Source organism: Choloepus didactylus, chromosome 2 (assembly GCF_015220235.1).
Source record: "Choloepus didactylus isolate mChoDid1 chromosome 2, mChoDid1.pri, whole genome shotgun sequence".
In the NCBI taxonomy this organism is placed as follows: Eukaryota; Metazoa; Chordata; class Mammalia; order Pilosa; family Megalonychidae; genus Choloepus; species Choloepus didactylus.
In genome coordinates, this window is record NC_051308.1 from 177208663 (window position 1) to 177227722 (window position 19060).

Here is a 19060-nt window from a genome sequence, read left to right on the forward strand (position 1 = left end):
AAGGAGCTGGGAGCATGAAGAGTTTGTACTTAATTCTGTAGGCAATGGGGAGCCGTCAGAGCTTGTTTGTCTGTTTGAAAGTGCTTTTTTAAATTATACATTTTAGTTTGAGATGATTGTAGATTCACATGCAGCTGTAAGAATCAATACAGAGAAATTCAGTGTATCCTTTGTCCAGATTCCTCTGACAGTAACATCTTGCAAAGCTATATCACAACCAGGACATTAACATTGATATCATCCATTGACCTTAATCCCATTGCTCAGTTTTGGCACTCATTTGTGTGTGTGTTTAGTCCTATGAAATTTTATCACGTGAAGTTTTGTGTCTACAACCATAGTCAAGATAGAACATTTCCATCACCACAAGAATTCCTCATCTTGCTGCTTTATAGCCATACATCCCACCTTCTCATCTCCCCTCCCCTAATACACCACGTCTATATTTTTGTTATTTCAAGAATGTTGTATCAGTGGAATCATGCACTATGTAATCCCCCAGAATTTGCTTTTTTCACTCTGCATAATTCCCTTGAGAGTCATCTAGCTGTTAGGTATATCAGTAGGTCATTTCTCATTGTTGAGTAGTATTCCATGGTATGGATGTAGCATAGTTTGTTTAACTGTTCACTTCTTGGAAGGACAACTGAGTTTTCAAATTTGGCTATTATTAATTAATGATTAATTATTATTAATTAATACACTGTGAATATTTCTGGGTTTTGTGTGAATATGCATTTTAATTTCTCTGTAATAAATACCCAATAATACAACTGCTGGGTTGTATGTTTAATTCCATGTGTAGTTTTATAACTAAACTGCTAAACTGTTTTCCAGAGTGGCTGTACCATTGTACATTCCCACTGGCAATGTATAAGTGGTCCAGTGTCTTTGCATACTCACCAGCATTTATTATCACTACTTTTTAGCCATTTAGATAGTTGTGTAGTGATATCTCTATGTGCTTTTAAGTTGCATTTCTCTAATTAATGGCTAATGATGTTGAACTCTTTTCATACAATTATTTGCCATCTGTATATCTTCTGTATATCTTCTTCAGAAAAATGTTTGTTCATGTCTTTTTCCCATTTTCTAATTGGATTATTTTTAAATGTTGAGTTTTGAGAGTTCACTATATATCTGTGCCAGATATGTAGCTTGCAAATATTTTCTCCCAGTCTCTACATTATCTTTTCATTTTCTTTACAGGGTCTTTTGTAGAGCAAATGTTTTGAATTTTGGTGAGATCTGATTTATCAGTTTTTCTTTGATGTTTATGCTATTTGTGTCAATTTTAGGAAGTTTTGCCTAGCCCTAAATCCTAAAGATTTTCTCTTACTTTTTTCCTAATGGTTTGTTGAACTTACTTCTATGTCCATGATCCATATTAATTTAGTTTTTATATAAAATGTGAAGCTTTGATCAAGGTTCTTTTTTTTTTTTTTTCTGACTGTGGATGTTCATTTGCTCCAGCGTCATTTGTTGAAAATACAGTGCTTCCCACATTGAATTACTTTTGCATCTTTGTCAAAAACCAGTTGGGCATATCTGTGTGGGTAGATTTCTGGGTTCTCTATTCTGTTCCATTGACCTGTATATCTAGTCCTCCATCAATACAGTACTGTCTTAATTACTGTGGCTATATAATAAGCCTTAATATAAGGTATAGTGACTCCTCCCACTTTATTCTTGTTCAGTAGTGCTTTTAGCTATTCTAAGTCCTGTGGCTTTCCATATAAATTTTAGAATAAGTTAGTCTCTGTCTACTAAAAAACCTTGCTGGGATTTTGACAGAAATTGCATTCAACCTGCAGATCAATTTGAGGGAACTGATAGTCTACTAAGGTGAATCTTCTAATCCATGGACATGTTATGCCTCTCCATTTTTTTAGGTCCTCTTTAATTTCTTTCGTTAGCATTTTATAGTTTTCAACATACAGATCTTATAATACTTTGTTAAGCATATACCTAAGTATTTCATTTCCTTAGAGTCACTGTAAATGGGATAGTATTTTTAATTCTGGTTTCCATATATTTCATGATAGTATATTAAAACATTCTCTTATATTCAACCTACTTCTATCATTGAATCAGGAAGTGAGTTTCTCCTCACTTCAAACAACATATAGTTGGGTTGTGCATGTGGCTATGTTTATATACACTCTTCCAATCTTTGCCTTTTAATTGACATATTTATACCATTTCATTTGAAGATAATTTTTGATATATTAGAAATTAAGTCTGGTTTAGAATTTGTTGTTGACAGTTCTTTTTAATACTTCAAAAATGTCATGTCACTTACTTTTTCATTTTTATTTTTTTAATTACAGAAGTTGTGGGTTTACAGAACAATCATGCATAAAATATAGCATTCCTGTATGCAATCCCATTATTAACACCTGGAATCAGTGTGGTACATTTGTTACAATTGATGAAAGCACATTTTTGTAATTAGACTATTAACTGTAGTCCAAGGTTTAAGTTAGTGTTTGCTGTTTGTGTTATGCAGTTCTATGGATTTAAAATATTTTTATTCTACTAACATATATACAATGTATAATTCCCCCTTTAACCCTTCAAAGAATAATTCAGTGCCCTTAACTAGGTTCACATTGTTATGCAACCATCACCACCATCCATTACCAAAACCTTTCCATCATCCTAAATAAAATTCTGTACATTTTTAGACTTTCTCCCTATTCCCTAGCCCCACCCTGTCCCCTGGTAACTTATATTCTAGAGTCTGATTTTATGAGTTTGCTTAGTCTAAATTTCATAGGAGTGAAATCATACATTATTTTCCCTGTTGTGTCTGGCTTATTTAGATGCAACATGATGTTTTCAAGGTTCATTCATTTTGTTGCATGTATCAGAACTTCCTTTCATTTTTAATGGCTGAATAATACTCCATTGTGTGTATATACCACGTTCTATTTATCAGTTCATAGTTGATGGACACATGGGTTCCCTCCATTTTTTTGGTAATTGTATAGAAAGCCACTATGAAGATTGGTGTGCAAATATCTGTCTGAGTCCCTACTTTCAATTCTTTTGGGTATATACCTAGAAATGGGATTTCTGGGTCATACGATAATTCCATACTTAACTTTCTGAAGAACTGTCACAGCAGCTGCAACATTTTACAATGCCACTAGCAATGAACGAGTGTTCTTATTTTTCCATGCATTACTTGCAGGGTAGGTGTAGTGGCGATTAACTCCCTCAGCTGGATATAAAATTCTTGGTTGACAGTTGTTTTCTTTCAGCACTTTGAGTATTTCAACCCACTGCCTTCTTGCCACTTTCATTTCTGATGAGAAATTGGCACTCATTCTAATTGGGACTCCCTTGTACATAACATGCTGGTTATCTCTTGCAGCTTTCAAAACTGTCTCCTTGTCCTTTGCATTTGAAAGTTTGAGCCGTATGTGATGGGTGTAATTCTCTTCACATTTATCCTGTTTGGTGTACCCTGGCCTTCTTGGATATGCATAGTCATATCTTTTGCTACATTTGAGAAGTTTTCTGTCATTGTTTTTTGGAATATTCCTTCTGCCCTTTTCTCTCTCTTTCTTCTCCTTCTGGGATCCACATAATGCGTATATTGGTATGTTTGATAGTGTCCCAGCAGTTTCTTAGGCTATTTCCACTTTTTGTAATTATTTCTTTTTTCTACGCCTCAGCCTGACTCATTCCAATTTTCTTTCTTCTGCCTTCTACAATTTGCTATTGAAACCTCCTGGGTAATTTTCATTTCAGTTATTGTGGTCTTCAACTTCACTAGTTCTGATTCCTTTTAAAAATTTCTGTCTTTTTATAAAGATTCTCATTCTTTGCTCATTGTTTTCCTGATATCCAATATTTCTTTCTCTGTATTTTCTTTTATCTCCATGGACATATTGCCAATCACTTTTTAAAATATCTTTGTCCACTGTGAACACAGTCTTGCATTTTTCATTGGTATTTTCTAGATTTTTAATCCTTTTCCTTTGGGTGGACCTTCATTTCTTGTTTCTTTGTTTGTCTTGTAATCTTTTCTTGCACACTGTATATTTCAGTATTTAAAAATGTTAACTCTGGGATTTATTCCCTGAGATGTCTCTTTTTTTTTGCACTCGTAACTGTTAGAAGCAAGCATTATACAAAAAATGCTCACCTGGTTCTGGAGGAAAAAAGAATGTATTTACGATCTTGCAGGAAAGGGCACACAGCCAAAAACGTGGTAGGCTGGTGCGCCAGAGGAAGAGAATGGCGAGCTTCTAATCTCCTATTCCTAATGCGCAAGGCCCTCCCCTGTCTCCCCATTGGCTGGGTACTCCAGAGGTTACAGTCTATCAGAGAGAACTAACTAGCCCACGTTTGAGATTTTAATTTGTACAGCCTGTCCGAGAGAGCCAACTAGCTCATTATTGATATTTGGAATTGGTCAGCCTATCTGAGAGTGTTCATTCAGTTTAAATTTTTTGCTAGGAGTTACCGCCTCTGATTTTACCTCATATCTCTTTACATTCCAGTAACCATGGTTACTTTTCCATATAAGGAGCTGGCACAGATTCTCTCTTTTTTCCCTTTACCACAGGGCTTGTTTAAGCTGGTTCTGCCTCCATTTTCCCTATTCCATGCTGTCTCTATGTGAGAGCTAAACTTATCCTTTTCTTACAGATTCCCTCCTCTTTTTTTTTTTTAAACCGTTTTAGTTTTCGCATTTTCATAGGGATCTTTCTTTTAATGGGGGTATATATTGCTCTGGTGATATTCTTAATTAGAGTGGTTTTCGTGGGTCTTTGAACTAGCCTCTGGGCACACGGGATGATGTAGCACCCAGCTGTTGTAAACATTTTGGCTGGAATGATAAGGAAAATTAAAATAGACGTTGCAATTCCTTTCCATTTCTCAAACCAATTTTCCAACCATTCTGTGAGTGGGTTGTTAATGCTAGAATTTTTTGCTAGTTCCTGAAATAAGGTTGTTAAGGCTTGTTGAGCTTTGGTGATAGTTCCATTAGGTGCTGTATTATTGGGGATGAATGTGCAACAATTTCCCCCAACTATAGCACAGACACCTCCTTTTTCACCTAGCATCATGTCTAGGGCCATTCTGTTTTCCCATGCCATTCAGCTAGTGGCACCTAACTGTTCTGCTATTCCTTTAATGACATCCCTGGTATAGTTGAGAAATCTTAGCTGATGATCTACATTTTTATTGTTGGTGACCCACCAGAATAAGGACAATTCAAATCCTGCAGCTACTTGATTTTTAGCTTTAAACTCATTGGGAACTTCCTGGGGATCCCCTATACTATCTATATAAGATTTTTTATTGAAGGAACCAGGTACATTTTGTACATTTTTCTTTTCTCCTTTGCCATGGGTTGGTACCTTATTATTACTTTCAAATGCCAGGATAAATGAGAAAGCCAACTGAACCAGAGCACAGGTTCCTCCCCACTTTTCAGGTACTGTTAGCCAGAGGATGCCCTTCCTGCAGTACCACCAGAGGTCTGCTCTGGGTATAGTTACGCTGGAGAAGTTGCCAGTACTATCTTTGCTCACATTCCACACCTGTGTACACAAAGCCACGGTACCAAGATCCTGGAGCCCTTCTTCCCATCTGGAGAGACAGGCAGAGTGGTTTCTGGGACCAAGGCAAGACTCTGGTATGGCTTTGACACTTCCATTCTGGACTGGAGGGAAAAGGGAGGACAGCATACTACAACTTTCACCAGGAGTAGCATTTTGGAAGAAGAATGTTATACATTTAAACTTCTTTTCATGCTTTTTCATCCCCAAACTGAAGGGCATAATCTGAACTGGTTGCACAAGCATAACAGTCACTTATGTTTACACTCTGGATGGTATATTTGACCCATTCTACCCAGGCATTTGTATTTCCATAACCTGTCTCTATTTCTATGGTCTTCTTTAAGTCTTTGGCCTTAAGTATTCTAATGACCTTGGGGTCAATTTGAACTGGAGAGTTAAACTCCAGCCAAGTTTCCCTTAATGGTTTTTCCTCCAACCTGGGTAAGACCCGTCCCTCATACTGTGTGGTCCACCAAACAGTGTTCCAAGAATAACAGGGGTCAGGTGACTCATAAGTTATACTCTCAAATGTTCGCCCCCCCCAACAATCTTGCTATTTGAACAGTCTGCTTACGTAGATTTTTACAGCTAATTACTTGACAAACTTCAAATTGTACAGTTTGAGGCTCTAAGCCTTTGACTACACTGATAACCAGCTTAGCAGAACCTGTTACTCCTTGAATATTGAACATTATGATCAGTACAAGCAATTTCATCATTAGGTTATACACAGAGCACAATGCAAACACAGGGTTTAATCCAGCCCTTCCTCCCTCCTAGTATGTTCTTTCAACTGTTGTCTATTTAGAGTGATCCTTAGGGGATCTGAGGTGGGAGTCACTTTCCAGGATTCAGGTTGAGTTGCTGGATACTTATCATCTGGTTCTGGCACTGGTCCCTTTACTCGTGTGTAAGGAGCCCAGCCTCTTTCTGCTGTTCGGAATGCAGTCTCAGTCATCAGCAAGACTTAATAGGGTCCCTCCCAGATCCGTTGAAGTTTGGATTCTCTCCACGACTGGATCAGAACCCAGCTGCAGGGCTGATGTCAACGGGCAGCAAATTTAAGAGGCGGGGTCTGAGCCAGCAGTCCATGGGGCCTGAGAGATGATAAAGTAGAAGACAAGGCCAGTATATAATTCTTAAGGAAAAGATCCTTCGTGTCTAGGGAGGGGAGCTCTCCAGTCCTTCTGGGGAAAGGCAAACCAAAAAGCATTTCATAAGGAGAAATTCCCAGTTCTTTTCTAGGGGCAGTCCTGATTCTTAGTAGAGCTATAGGTAAGCACTTGATCCAAGGTAACCTTGTTTCCAAAACTAATTTAGAAAGATGTTGCTTTATGGTTTGATTCATTCTTTCCACTCTCCCAGAGGCTGGTGGATGCTGGGGAGTATGGAAGTCCTAATTGACACCTAGGCTTCCCATGATGTTCTGCAATACACTGGAGATAAAGTGGCTACCATTGCCAGAGTTTCTATTTTCCACTAACCCATAATGGGGAATGATTTGTCCAAGGATAACTTTAGAGGTTCTTAACACTATGGCTGAGGATAGAGGGTAGGCTTCCACCTATCTGGTGAGATGGTCTACAATACTTTAAATGACTTACTGAGGGCATTTCAGTGTACAAATTAGGCACCATTCACATATTTGTTTAGCAACTGTAAAAAGCCTACACCTCCAAATTGCCTAAGTACTAAATCACACATGGCTTACACCCCTCTAATAATTCCCCTAGTGTAAAACTGCTAATACCTGCTTTAGGTACAGACACTCCTGAAGTCATGTGCATGAAGAGCAGCAAGAACTTACCAACATTTCGGGCTGGAATAATTAGACTAAAGGACAACAATAATTTACAATAACCCAAGATTAATGAACACAAAAAGGCTTACCATTCTTAAATGCCCACTTAAAATTCAGTCTTTAGTACACCTAGTTTAGTGATGCTTGAATATCCTTGATTCACATATATGTATAGCCTGAACATACACACAAGTTTTGCTGTCAGATGAGTAAAAACCCACTCTCCAGGGAGAGGAGGACAAGCCTTGGTGTGTAGTATTTGACAATATATGTGGTGTCTTTATTCCTATTAGACCCAATTTTAACATAGCAACCTGGCATTACCAAATGGAGTGCTGGGAAGAGATATGAACCACTCACTGTCCCAAGTTTGTTTAATTCAGCTTTAGTGAACCTGAACCCCTTTTATAGGAACATTTACTTGCACTTTGAGTATGGACCTTTTGCTTTTGCCCAAAATATATCAGCAAAACCATACTGCTTTTTACAAGAATACACAGTCCTATATATCTGGAACACAGAGAGACACATATAACTTATATACACACTCACAACCACACAAAACATACATACATTCTGCCCATTTACAAGCATGCGTAGCCAATACACTACGTTACACATACATAGAAAACCTTTACACAGTTTTTCTCACTTTTTTTTATTCTTCACACTATTGTGAAACTGCACACAATTGCCCAGCTTTAGAGTACACACATACTAGTATATGCTATAAAGACACAAAGAAATAGCTTTAGTTTACTATAGATGAGTACACAGGAAATTTTTGCCAAGTTTTAAATTATACACTGACAAACTTCCACAGTTCCAAAGACTCCCACATAATTATATTACATGCTTTCGTTACATACAAATGCAACTATCCCACATCCCTGTAGAAACATACAACTTAAACTTCCATTAGATTCATGAAGTTTTAATTCTCAGAATGCATCTAAATCCACTCCTAGAAAATGTGCATATAACTTCCTGTGCACCCTGGTACACACATTAAGGAACTTTAAATGTAACTTCCACATGCCTTAGATTAAATTACACAATGCACTAAAATATGTAAATGTATTCATTAATACCTATTTAGCCCCACAGAAGTATATGAATAGAGAATCACACAAACCCCATGCTACAAATTCCCCCTTCTTCTCCTTTTTTTTTTTTAAACTCCCATTACTTCTCTATCTCACTTTTGTCTGTTTCCTCCCTGCCTTGTAGACTCTCTGAATATTTCCTCCAATGGTTTATTCAGCCAGTCATCCATTTTTTGGATCTTTTCTGAATATTAGGCTAAAATTCCTTTATATAGCTGACCTTTCAAAGTCTGGGAGTCATTAACAGAATGACATCGTATTCTTGGAGCTTGAGAGAGCAGGAGTCCAACCCTTTTCAGAGGCTTTTGTGGCAGCCCTTTTCTCTCCAATGTCTGGAGTGATGTTGGGGAGATTACCATTTTGGCCCCATCCTCCTTAAACATCGGGGTGCCACCCAGACTCTGCCTCTCTGGGGCAAAGGCTCTACCCTCTCTGAACAGTGGGGTGGCAGCCAGGCTCTCCCCATTCCCCTGGGAATGTGCTCCACCCTCTGGGTCCTGCGGTGGCAAAACTTTTCCAGAGCATTGAGGCAGAAGGGCCACCCTCAAGCTCCAGGGCAAACTCACCCTTTTCATGCATGTGGGCCACTCCACTCTCCCCACCCAAGACCACTTGACTTCTGACCTCAACTTCCATGGTTCTTTTGGGGATATGGGTGCAGCCAATTTTATTTCAGGTGGATGCTGCCTCTCTCTTCCTCTCATAGCTGCCCTCTTTCCCATTCCCCTTTCTTCTCCCAAGAAGGGGATATTTACATAAACCAGAGTCTAAGAATTGATTTAATTGTTATTCAGCTAGCCTTGCTAGGCTTTTCATTAATGATTCTCACCTTCCTTTCTTTAGGAGCCTTCAGAAACGGAAACCTTTGGATATCTCTCCATTTTTTTTTTCTTTCCTTAACTTTTGGTGGGTTGTAATTACTGGAGCAGTCAGCATTAACCCGCTCTCCAATTGCCTGGGGGCATAGACTGGTTCCACCAAAACCCCAGGCTTTAATGGTTCCTGCCCCAGTGGGAGAGGGGAAACCATAAGGCAGGGGAATGCTTATTCCAGGTTTTAGTTTCTCCTTTCCCTGCAGCCAGCACATGGCACAGTTCGATTCTGCCTTGGAAAAACGTTTATTTTTATTAACATGACACACGATGTCAGCACAGATCCAACCCTCTTCTGCCTTGTATTTTGGCCAGAATACATCTGGCTGCAAAATGCCCTTTTTTTTTTTTTTTTTTTTTTTTTGTCTAAATGTAACAATAATACTTGATCATTTTCTTTTATCCTTTCCCTTGATCCCGTCATTTTCAGCCCAGTGTTCTAACATGTTTCCCAATGGATTATTTAGAGGAATGTTCCCAGGGGACCCTAAAGGTATCCCCTTCCCTTTATTCCTGGCTGGCTGACTGCCTCAATTCCCCATTCTGAGTCTTGTCTGGGCATCTTTCCCTCAGGATCAGCTCTAGGCTCATCAGAGTGTCCCCATTCTGAGTCTTGTTTGGGCATCTTTCCCTCAGGATCAGCCCCAGACTCTTAGAATATTTCAACCACCAAGGTAATATAATATTTCTTTCCTTGCCTTGGTCCATGCACGGAGTTGCCTCGTCAACCAGAGGCAGGCTTTCCCTTTTCCCATTTTTCTCATCCACAACCAGCAGATCCAAGCGTCTGGTCTCGGGCCCTTTAGCTACCGGAGATGGGCCGCCAGTGGCGGAGTCTGAGACTGCTCAATCAGTGGGGTGCACCTTCCCTTTGTCCACCTCGGGGGTCGCCCTCCGAAACTTCGGATCCCGGACGAGCCCCCAAGTTGTTAGAAACAAGCATTATACAAAAAATGCTCACCTGGTTCTGGAGGAGAAAAGAATTTATTCACAATCTTGCAAGAAAGGGCACACAGCCAAAAACGTGGTAGGCTGGCACGCCAGAGGAAGAGAATGGCGAGCTTCTAATCTCCTATTCCTAATGCGCAAGTCCCTTCCCTGTTTCCCCATTGGCTGGGTACTACAGAGGTTATAGTCTATCCGAGAGAACTAACTAGCCCATCTTTGAGATTTTAATTTGTACAGCCTATCTGAGAGAGCCAACTAGCTCATTATTGACATTTTGAATTGATCAACCTATCCAAGAGAGTTCATTCATTTAAATTTTCTGCTGGGAGTTCCCACCTCTGATTTAACCTCATATCTCCTTATATTCCAGTAACCATGGTTACTTTTCCATATAAGGAACTGGGGCAGATTCTCTCATTCTTCCCTTTACCACAGGGCCTGTTTAAGCTGCTTCTGCCTCCATTTTCCCTATTCCATGCTGTCTCTATGTGAAAGCTAAACTTATTCCTTTCTTACATAACCAGCTGGTGATATGACAGAGATGTTCTTGAATGTCAGTCCTCCTATCGGGAACGTCTGTCCAAGGTGAATGCAGGGTGCAGGGTCCTACCTGACTTTTTGGGTCTGTGTCTTGTCCAGAGTGTGTGCTTGATAGTGGCCTTTGGAGTTCTCTTGCTTACTGGAATTTGAATGCTTCTCTACTTCCCAAGAGACAGACCTTTCTCTCCCTGATGTTTCACTGCTGGCATTAAAGCAGGTAAGCCTTTTCCCCAGGCCATCAACCTCAATTGTTTCTTACACTGCTTTTGTTGTCTCAAGCTGCTTTGGCCTGGAGGGTAAATTCTGGGAGGGGGGCCTGCTAGAGAGGACTTTCCCAAATCCGTCTTCCCAGTGAGTACAAGGCCAGGGACCCACCAGAGGAGCATGAGCTGTCTCCAAATTGCCCTAGAGAGGGGATTAGAGAGGGCCATACAGGGCACCAGGAACTTCTTCCATGGCTAGCTGTGCTTTCTTGACTTGCCCAGCAAATGCATTCCCTCAACTGTCCTCCACAGCACTGAGGAAATTTACCCTCTTTAAGTCTCCTCCAATGCCTTTGTCCAGAGTGGGCTGAAACAATGGCCACCCTGGTAGCTAACCAAAGTTGTGATTAGAAGTGGCTTGTGCCCACCCCAAATCTTGGAGAAGTGGATTTTTATGCCCTTTCTGGCACCAGCAAGCTATGCCAGAAGACTGCTGACTGCCACAAGAGTGGGGGCAGGGCAATGGTAACCACCACAAACAGAGAGCAATTTCCTTGTATTCACTATAATTTACCCACCTCCTCCTGCACTTCTCTGGATGTTTCACAGTGTTCCGCTGGACTCTGGGGTTTCTAAATAGTTCTTTCCTGTTTAGTAGTTATTCAAGTGGAGGGACTGATTCCTGGAGCTTCCTACTCTGTCATCTTCCCACAATCCTCCCATACTGCTTCCTTTGACCTCCAAGGTTTCAGACGAATATCTAATATCCTTAAAATTAATGTTCTTCCAATTATATAACTATGTAGCTTACATGGTATGACTGTGTGATTGTGAAAACCTGTGGCTCACACTCCCTTTATCCAACGTATGGACAGATGAGTAGAAAAATGGGGACAAAAATTAAACAAAAATTAAACAAAAAATAGGATGGGAATGGGGGATGGTTTTGGGTGTTCCTTTATAATTTTATTTTTATTCTTATTTTTATCTTTTTTGGGAGCAATGAAAATGCTTAGAAATTGATTGTGGTGATGAATGCACAACTATATGATGCTACTATGTACAAGTGATTGTACACTGTGGATGACTGAATGGTATGTGAATATATCTCAGTAAAACTGAACTTTAAAAAATAATGTTCTTCTGTTGGCAACATGTCATTTCTCTCTAACCAATTTAAAGATTGTTTTCTGTCTTCAGTATTCAGAAGTTAATTACAATGTGTCTTTTCATGGATTTCCTTGGGATTATCCTGATTAGGATTCACTCGGGTTCCTGGAACTGTGGGCTTATGCCTTAGCCAAATTTGGGGAGTTTTCAGCCATTATTTCTTCAAATACTCTTTCATCCCCACTCGCTTTCTCCTCTCCTTCTAGACTCCTGTTGATAAAATTTTAGAATTTTGGTTACTATCCCATGGGTCCTTGAGACAGTGTTCATTATTTTTTTCAGTCTGTTTTTTCTTCTTGTTCAAATTGGGTAAATTCTATTGTCTGTTCTCAAGTTCTCTGGTTATATCCTCTGTCACGTATATCCTATTACTGGACCCATTAAGGGAGTTTTTAAAATTTTTATTATTGTATTTTCAGTTCTATAATATCCATTTACATCTCTTTTATAACTTCAATTTCTATTTGAAATTTTTTATTCTTTTTTTTCCAAGAAAATTTGTAATTGCTTATTGAAGTATTCTTATGATCAATGCTTTAAAGTTTTTGTCAGATAATTCCAATATCTGATTCACCTCGGTGTTTTCATCATTTGATTGTCTTTTCTCATTCAAGTTCTTATTTTCCTGATTCTTGATGTCATAAGGGATATTTTAATTGTATTTTTCTTGTATGCTGGGTATTTGAGCTATTATATTAGGAGGCTTTGTATGCTAAGTCTTTTATTTTAGCAGGCCGTCATCCCATTTAGGTTTAGCACATAGGACACGACCCACTTTTGTGGACTGTGGTTCCAGTGACAATTTATTTTTCAGATACAGCCAGAGAGAGCTCTCTGAATTTAAAGAGCTTGTGTGATTCGATGAGGCCTATCTGAATAATCTCCCTTTTGCCATATAACATAACAATCATAGAAGTAACACCAGGAGCAAAGGTTATAGGGCCCATCTAAATATTCTGCTTTGGGCTTTCCTTTCTTCATCTGTAAATGAGAACAATGGTTCCTAACTACAAGGCTGTAGTGAAAATTAAAGAATATAATGTAAGGGGAGAATATTAGAAACAGTGTCCTATACAGATGTGGAACATGACATGATTAGCTGACTTTGTCTTTGCAGTTTAAGGAATGGAACCCAGAGGGACAGAATCAGAACAGTTTTGGGGTGGGAGAATTATGGGGAATACGGCAAACTGCCTTAGGAGGCCCAACTCAAGTGGTCTCGTTAAACAAGAGGGTCAGAAAGATTTTGGTAGCAGATGTATTAGGAGGAAAGGTAAGGGAGAGGTAGACAAGCAATTATGTCTAATCTCATAAGATTCCAATAATAAATTTTGTTGTGTTCACAGTTTGGCCTAAAGCTGTGTCTAACAGGTGAGAAAAGTCAACAGTTTAATTCAGCAACACTAGCTAACATTTTGGGGTGTTTGTGTCAAGCACTATTCTAGCAACATTATGTGTGTTAGCTTATTCAACCCTCACAACAAATTTATGAGGCAGATACTATTAATAGTCCCAATTTGTGAGATGACAAAACTGGGCTTTAAGAAGTTTGTTAGTAATTGACATAAATCCTGGACATTTTAACTCCAAAGCATATGCACTTAAACACTGTGATCACCTCTTAGAGCCTCAGTTCTCTCATTTTTAAAACAAACAAAAACCTGTCCTGCACCTTATACAGTTTTTGTGAAGATGATCAGCTGAGTCATACTGTGCAAAATAGTGGTGTTGAATATGATAGCTGCTTAGCATGTCTGCTTTAGAGAACACCACTCACCCCCCTTAAATGGAACCTAAGTCTAATCCACAGATATTACTACGACGGAACAGATCCTGAAAATTATTCTAACAGAAGTGTTAGTTGGACTGTATCAGACAGGGTTAACTAGAGAAACAAAAACAAAAGAATATTTGTATGTGTTTATGTATCTGTGTAATTAGAGATTAGGTAATTCAATCATGGATCCTGGCAAATCTGAATTCTGTAAGACTCCAAACTGGAAACTGCTGTTAAGGTGACCTTGAAGTTCTTAGTCTGAATTCCCCAGGGGAAGTTGGCAAGCTGGAAATTCCAGCAAGAACTCAGATGTGACTGGTTCATCAATTTTCTTTAGGTATGGTAAGAGTATATTGGAAGGAATGAAGTTACTTCAGGATATTTGTTTTTCCCATTGCTTTGTTTTGTTTTGTTTGGAAATGTTTTTTTATTATTATTATTTGGTAAATAAAGTAATTTGAAATTAAAAATAAAAAGAATGGATGGTGAAGTCTTAAGGCAGAAGTTCTTCTGACATCTGGAAACCTCTAGTTCTTGTGTTAGGCTTCCAACAGATTGGATGAGGCCCACCCACATTATGGAGGGCAATCTTTACTTAAGGTCAACTGATCCTAGATGCTAATCCCATCTTCCAAATACCTCTGCAGTAGCAACTAGGCCAGTATTTGACCAAATAACTGGACACCATAACTTAGCCAAACTGGCACATAAAATTAACTATCCTGTAGACTTTCCCTGAAAGGGCAAAACCTGGGGCTTGTGCCAACCACATGTTTACTGAACTAAGTGGAAGGGATTCAGTGAGGCGCCTGGCAGCAGCGGTGGGGAAGATTCTAATAGGCCCTTCTACAGGGATATGAAGGGAGCCCCGCTTGGAAAAGGTCAACCGCAAAGGAACCAAAGGGAATAGAGTTGATAAGGACCCCACCCCACCCCCGCCCCATAGGTGAGTGATGTCTAAGTAGAGCTGAGAGTATAAATCCCCCAACATCTTCATCTGAATGGCCAGTGTCTTGTAGTCCCAGGTGACCTCAGGAAGTGGTGTGTGTGTGTTTGTGTTTGTTTGTGTATGCATATGCATGTATGTGTGTTTTCTTCTCCCTAATGCTTGGAGTGTAACATCCCAGAGCCATCCCCATGATGGGGATCTTCAACACAAGGAAAGGCAAAAGAAGGCGGGTGCATGTGCCACCCACGCCAGCCGCTCTCCTGCCCCAACCCCCCCCCCCCCCGCCCCTGGACTACGGGACCAGTCACTCAGGTGTGGGGGACGCCAGGCAGGCTGTGGGGTCTGTGGTTGGGCTCAGCCAGCCCCTTACAGCCAGGCTTCCCCTGTGCATGGAGCGATTGGAGTCTCCCAGCCTGCACTCGCTGGCTCTCGGGCTCCAGTCTGAGTCCAACAGCTGTTGGAGCATTTCTCCTGGAGCCTCCGACCTCGCTAGTTCTCCTCAACTGGGCTCCGGCTGCTGCTCGGAGTCCGCGATTGGTCACTGCCTCCTGTTCTAAGTGGAGCGAATTTGCCCACTAGTACTCTTGTTCGCGCCTTACAGAGAGGTCAAAGTCGTCTCCGGCACACCGATGCAAGGTGCGGTGGGCGAACGGCTGTGGGCTGTTACGGGGTGGGAGCCGCTGGGCGCGTTGTCGGGCAGCGGGCACGGATCACTGGATGTCCGGGTGACACTCGCCGTGTATAACGTGTTTCCCTTGGCACTGGCACGTATGCGCCACGAACCCAGAGTTCGGCCCCTGCGGACTGGATGGGAGCCTCTCTGAGGGCACAATCACACCCCTGATCGCATCAATCTTTAACCGCAGTGATCGATCAACATTAGCCGCACTTGGTGCGGTAATGCTGGCAAATTTTAAAACTGAACAGGAAAAAGTCAGAAGTGCTTATGTGGAGAAGAAAAGTTTGCTTACAGTGTGTGTCTTTGAAAGAGAAATTGTTTTAAGGCTGGGCAAGGTATTCACTTCTACAGTTTCTCATTTTCTAGGCAGTCCTGGGAAAATGAGAGTACAGTAGCGTGGTGTTAAAGAAAATTTTAAAGGGTGTGTGTGAGAGCCACCGCAAGAGAAAGCGTAAGGCGTCGTCGGAAGGGGCTCTGAGCGAGCGTCTCCTGCTCCCCGCCTGCACTGCCTCTAGGGGGCGCCTGCGGTGGGCGCGGAGCCTGGGTCTACCGCCAGGAAGGAGAGGAGGAAAGGGGAGTGGAGACCGCTAGCCCTCAGTGGTAAAGCAGTGACAGCACGCTGGGGGCAAGGGCGCCGCCTGGGCCTGTTCCCCGGCTCCACCCGACTGGACGCTGGTCCCTGCTCGCACCAGGTGTCATCTGTTCCCATTCCCGTTGCTCAGCCACACCACGCTGCCCCCAGAACACCCCACAGCCTTCTCGCAGCACCGCCATCAGTCGATTCCCTCCCATCACCACCACCACCCTCTCCACCGCCACCACCAAAAATCCCTCCTTTTCCCTCATCTTCCGGGTCTTGTGGTTCTAACCAGCGTGGCGGTGCGATTCTAAATATTTGCCTCCATAACATTCAGCCCGGTGTATAGTCAGTTCTTCCCACTGATTTCTCTTCAACTGAGTGCGCCCTCTTTTCCATATTTATCCCCATCTTCCAAATGAAGAATCTAAGGTTGAGGGGTTTCTTGAAGGGTGGTTAGTGAGAATTAAATAAAAAGGATACCTTTCCACTCCAAGAAAAAAACATCCACCTTTCTGGATTCTCTACAGCACTTTAACTCAGGTCTGCAAATTGTTGGGTCTGCTGTGCATCCCGTCCTTCGCTCAGTGGCGCCATCCCGCTACCAGCGTCACAGTGTGTGTGTGTTCTCCCAGACTCACGCTGTTCGTCCCGCTTAGGTACTTTCTGAGCATGGACCCTCCCCAGCGTCCTCCGCGGTCTCCGTCTCCGAGGAGCAGCTGGCCAGGTGGATGCCCTGACGCCTTGTAAAGTTAGGACCCGTCTCTCACTCTCCCTTTCTTCCTTCCTAGCCTACGCCTACCAAAGGCTAAGTCCCGGGAAAGTTGCGCACGCAACTCCCCGCCAATTCCTGACAATGGGCAACTACTGCCTTGGCTTCAAGGAACAGCTGATGCGGCGGCTGCGGCCTTTGCCCACTCTGCTTACCATCCGCACTTTCATGCCCCAGAGAAGGAGCAAAGACTACCGCGTGGTGGTGGTCGGCCCCGCGGGCGTGGGCAAGAGCGCGCTGGTGCAGAGGTGGGTGCGCGGCACCTTCCGTGATGCCTACCTGCCAACCATCGAAGACACCTACCGCCAGGTGATGAGCTGCGACAACAGCGTGGGCGCTCTGCACATCACCGACACCGCTGGCAGCCACCGATACCCGGGCCTGAAGCGCCACGCTATTGCCAAGGGCCATGCGTTCATTCTGGTCTACTCGGTCACCAAGAAGCAAACCCTGGAGGAACTGAAGCCCTTCTATGAGCTGATCTGCGAGATCAAAGGCAATAAACTGCACAAATGCCCCATCGTGCTGGTGGGCAACAAGAGTGATAAGAGCCACCGCCAGCTGGCGGCGAGGGATGGAGCCGCCTGCGCGCTCGAGTGGAATTGCGCCTTCTTGGAGACCTCCGCGAAGATGGATGTCAACGTGAGCGAGCTGTTCCTCATGCTGCTGACCCATGAGAAGAAGCCTGCTGGCTGCCTCCAGATCCCCCAGAAGAAAGCTGAGGTGCACAAGGACACCGAGAAGCTGCTGGACAAATGCATCATCATGTGAGCTCTGGGCCTCAGGGGCCCGACCTGCCTCTCCATGTGCTGTGCAAAAAAGCAGGGACTAATCCCAGTGTAATGTGTCGCCTGTATGTGATTGTTTTTTTGTGTTTTCAAGTATGTCTTGTGGCTTAGGTTGTAAAACACATAGGTGTGAGTAAATGTCCCTTGTGAGTTAATAACTTTTCTTTTTCTCACCCAAGAGAATTCAAATTGCTAAACCATTAACATTGGACAAGGGAAAAATAAGGAGAGCATGATGCATTTAAAAGAAATGAAATCTGGGCAGAGGGACTTCAGAGAAAATGTTTTTAAAAAGAGAATAACATATGGAAATGAATTGAGAGATGCCACACTAGCAGTATTATTGTGTATTACTTTAATCATTTCAAGTCCTGTAACTGTCTGATATTCTTTCCATAGTGTATTTGTTTAAGTAATGTGTTTGAGTAACAAAACTTTTGACAAATTGCTGTAAGAAAGATGCACTAAACAGGGAAAAGAAATGAATAATCTGTAGTTGATCACTGGGCTGGAAAAAATTGTGAGAGTGGAACCTGCTTACCAAAGATGTGCTAGTTGTTTCTTACATCACTTAAAAATGTTTGGGTACTCCACGTAGTTTTAAAAAAGTGTTGTGTGACTTAATAAAGCTATTTCTGCATGTAATCAACTGTAATAATTTCTTTTTCACCTGACAACAACAAAAAATTATCATTGCATTAGAATTTAGACCACATCTGGTAAATTTTCTGATAAGAATTTCACTCAACAAGTTTGCCCTCTTGAAAATGGCCAATAGACGGTTCTTAAGAGTTCCCTGCAATGCAGAGTTGATTTGTATCCATAACCTTTCCTGGACTGACATCCAGAAGAACTTGGAGGTAGCAGATGAAAAAACAGACCTCAGCTTTTGGCTGTATCAAATGTCTTTCTCAAGAAATAATGGCTGTGTGAGGTGGGGACGGAAGTGAAAGGTAAGTGGAGAAATGTGTGAGGTTTGAAATTTCAGAAAGTCTTCCTTAAGGAAAACTTTTGAAAGACTAATTTTATACTTGAACATAAATTTTTTGAAGAAATACACATCTATGCATGCCCTTGCTTTGTAGTCTTTTTTTCCCCACTTTTTTAGAGTACCTCTTAATTAGGGTGGGTATTCCATAAAATTTTCATTATTCAACAAATATTTATTGAGCAATTTCTGTTTCTTAAAATGGTTTTTTATGGCTTGTTTTCCAGGGAAAATAGATATACAATATTGGAAAGGAATCATAAACCTCTATTTCACAGTGGTATAGACAGACTTTTGAGCTTAGAATC

General features: G+C 41.5%; 1 protein-coding gene across 1 annotated transcript; it reads left to right on the forward strand.

Annotated features, from left to right (window-relative positions):
- Positions 1 to 17060: 17060 nt before the first annotated feature.
- Positions 17061 to 17747, forward strand: LOC119518956 (GTP-binding protein Di-Ras3-like). Its single transcript, XM_037816415.1, has one exon. The coding sequence runs from the start codon at positions 17061 to 17063 to the stop codon at positions 17745 to 17747; it is 687 nt and encodes a 228-aa protein (XP_037672343.1).
- Positions 17748 to 19060: the final 1313 nt, after the last annotated feature.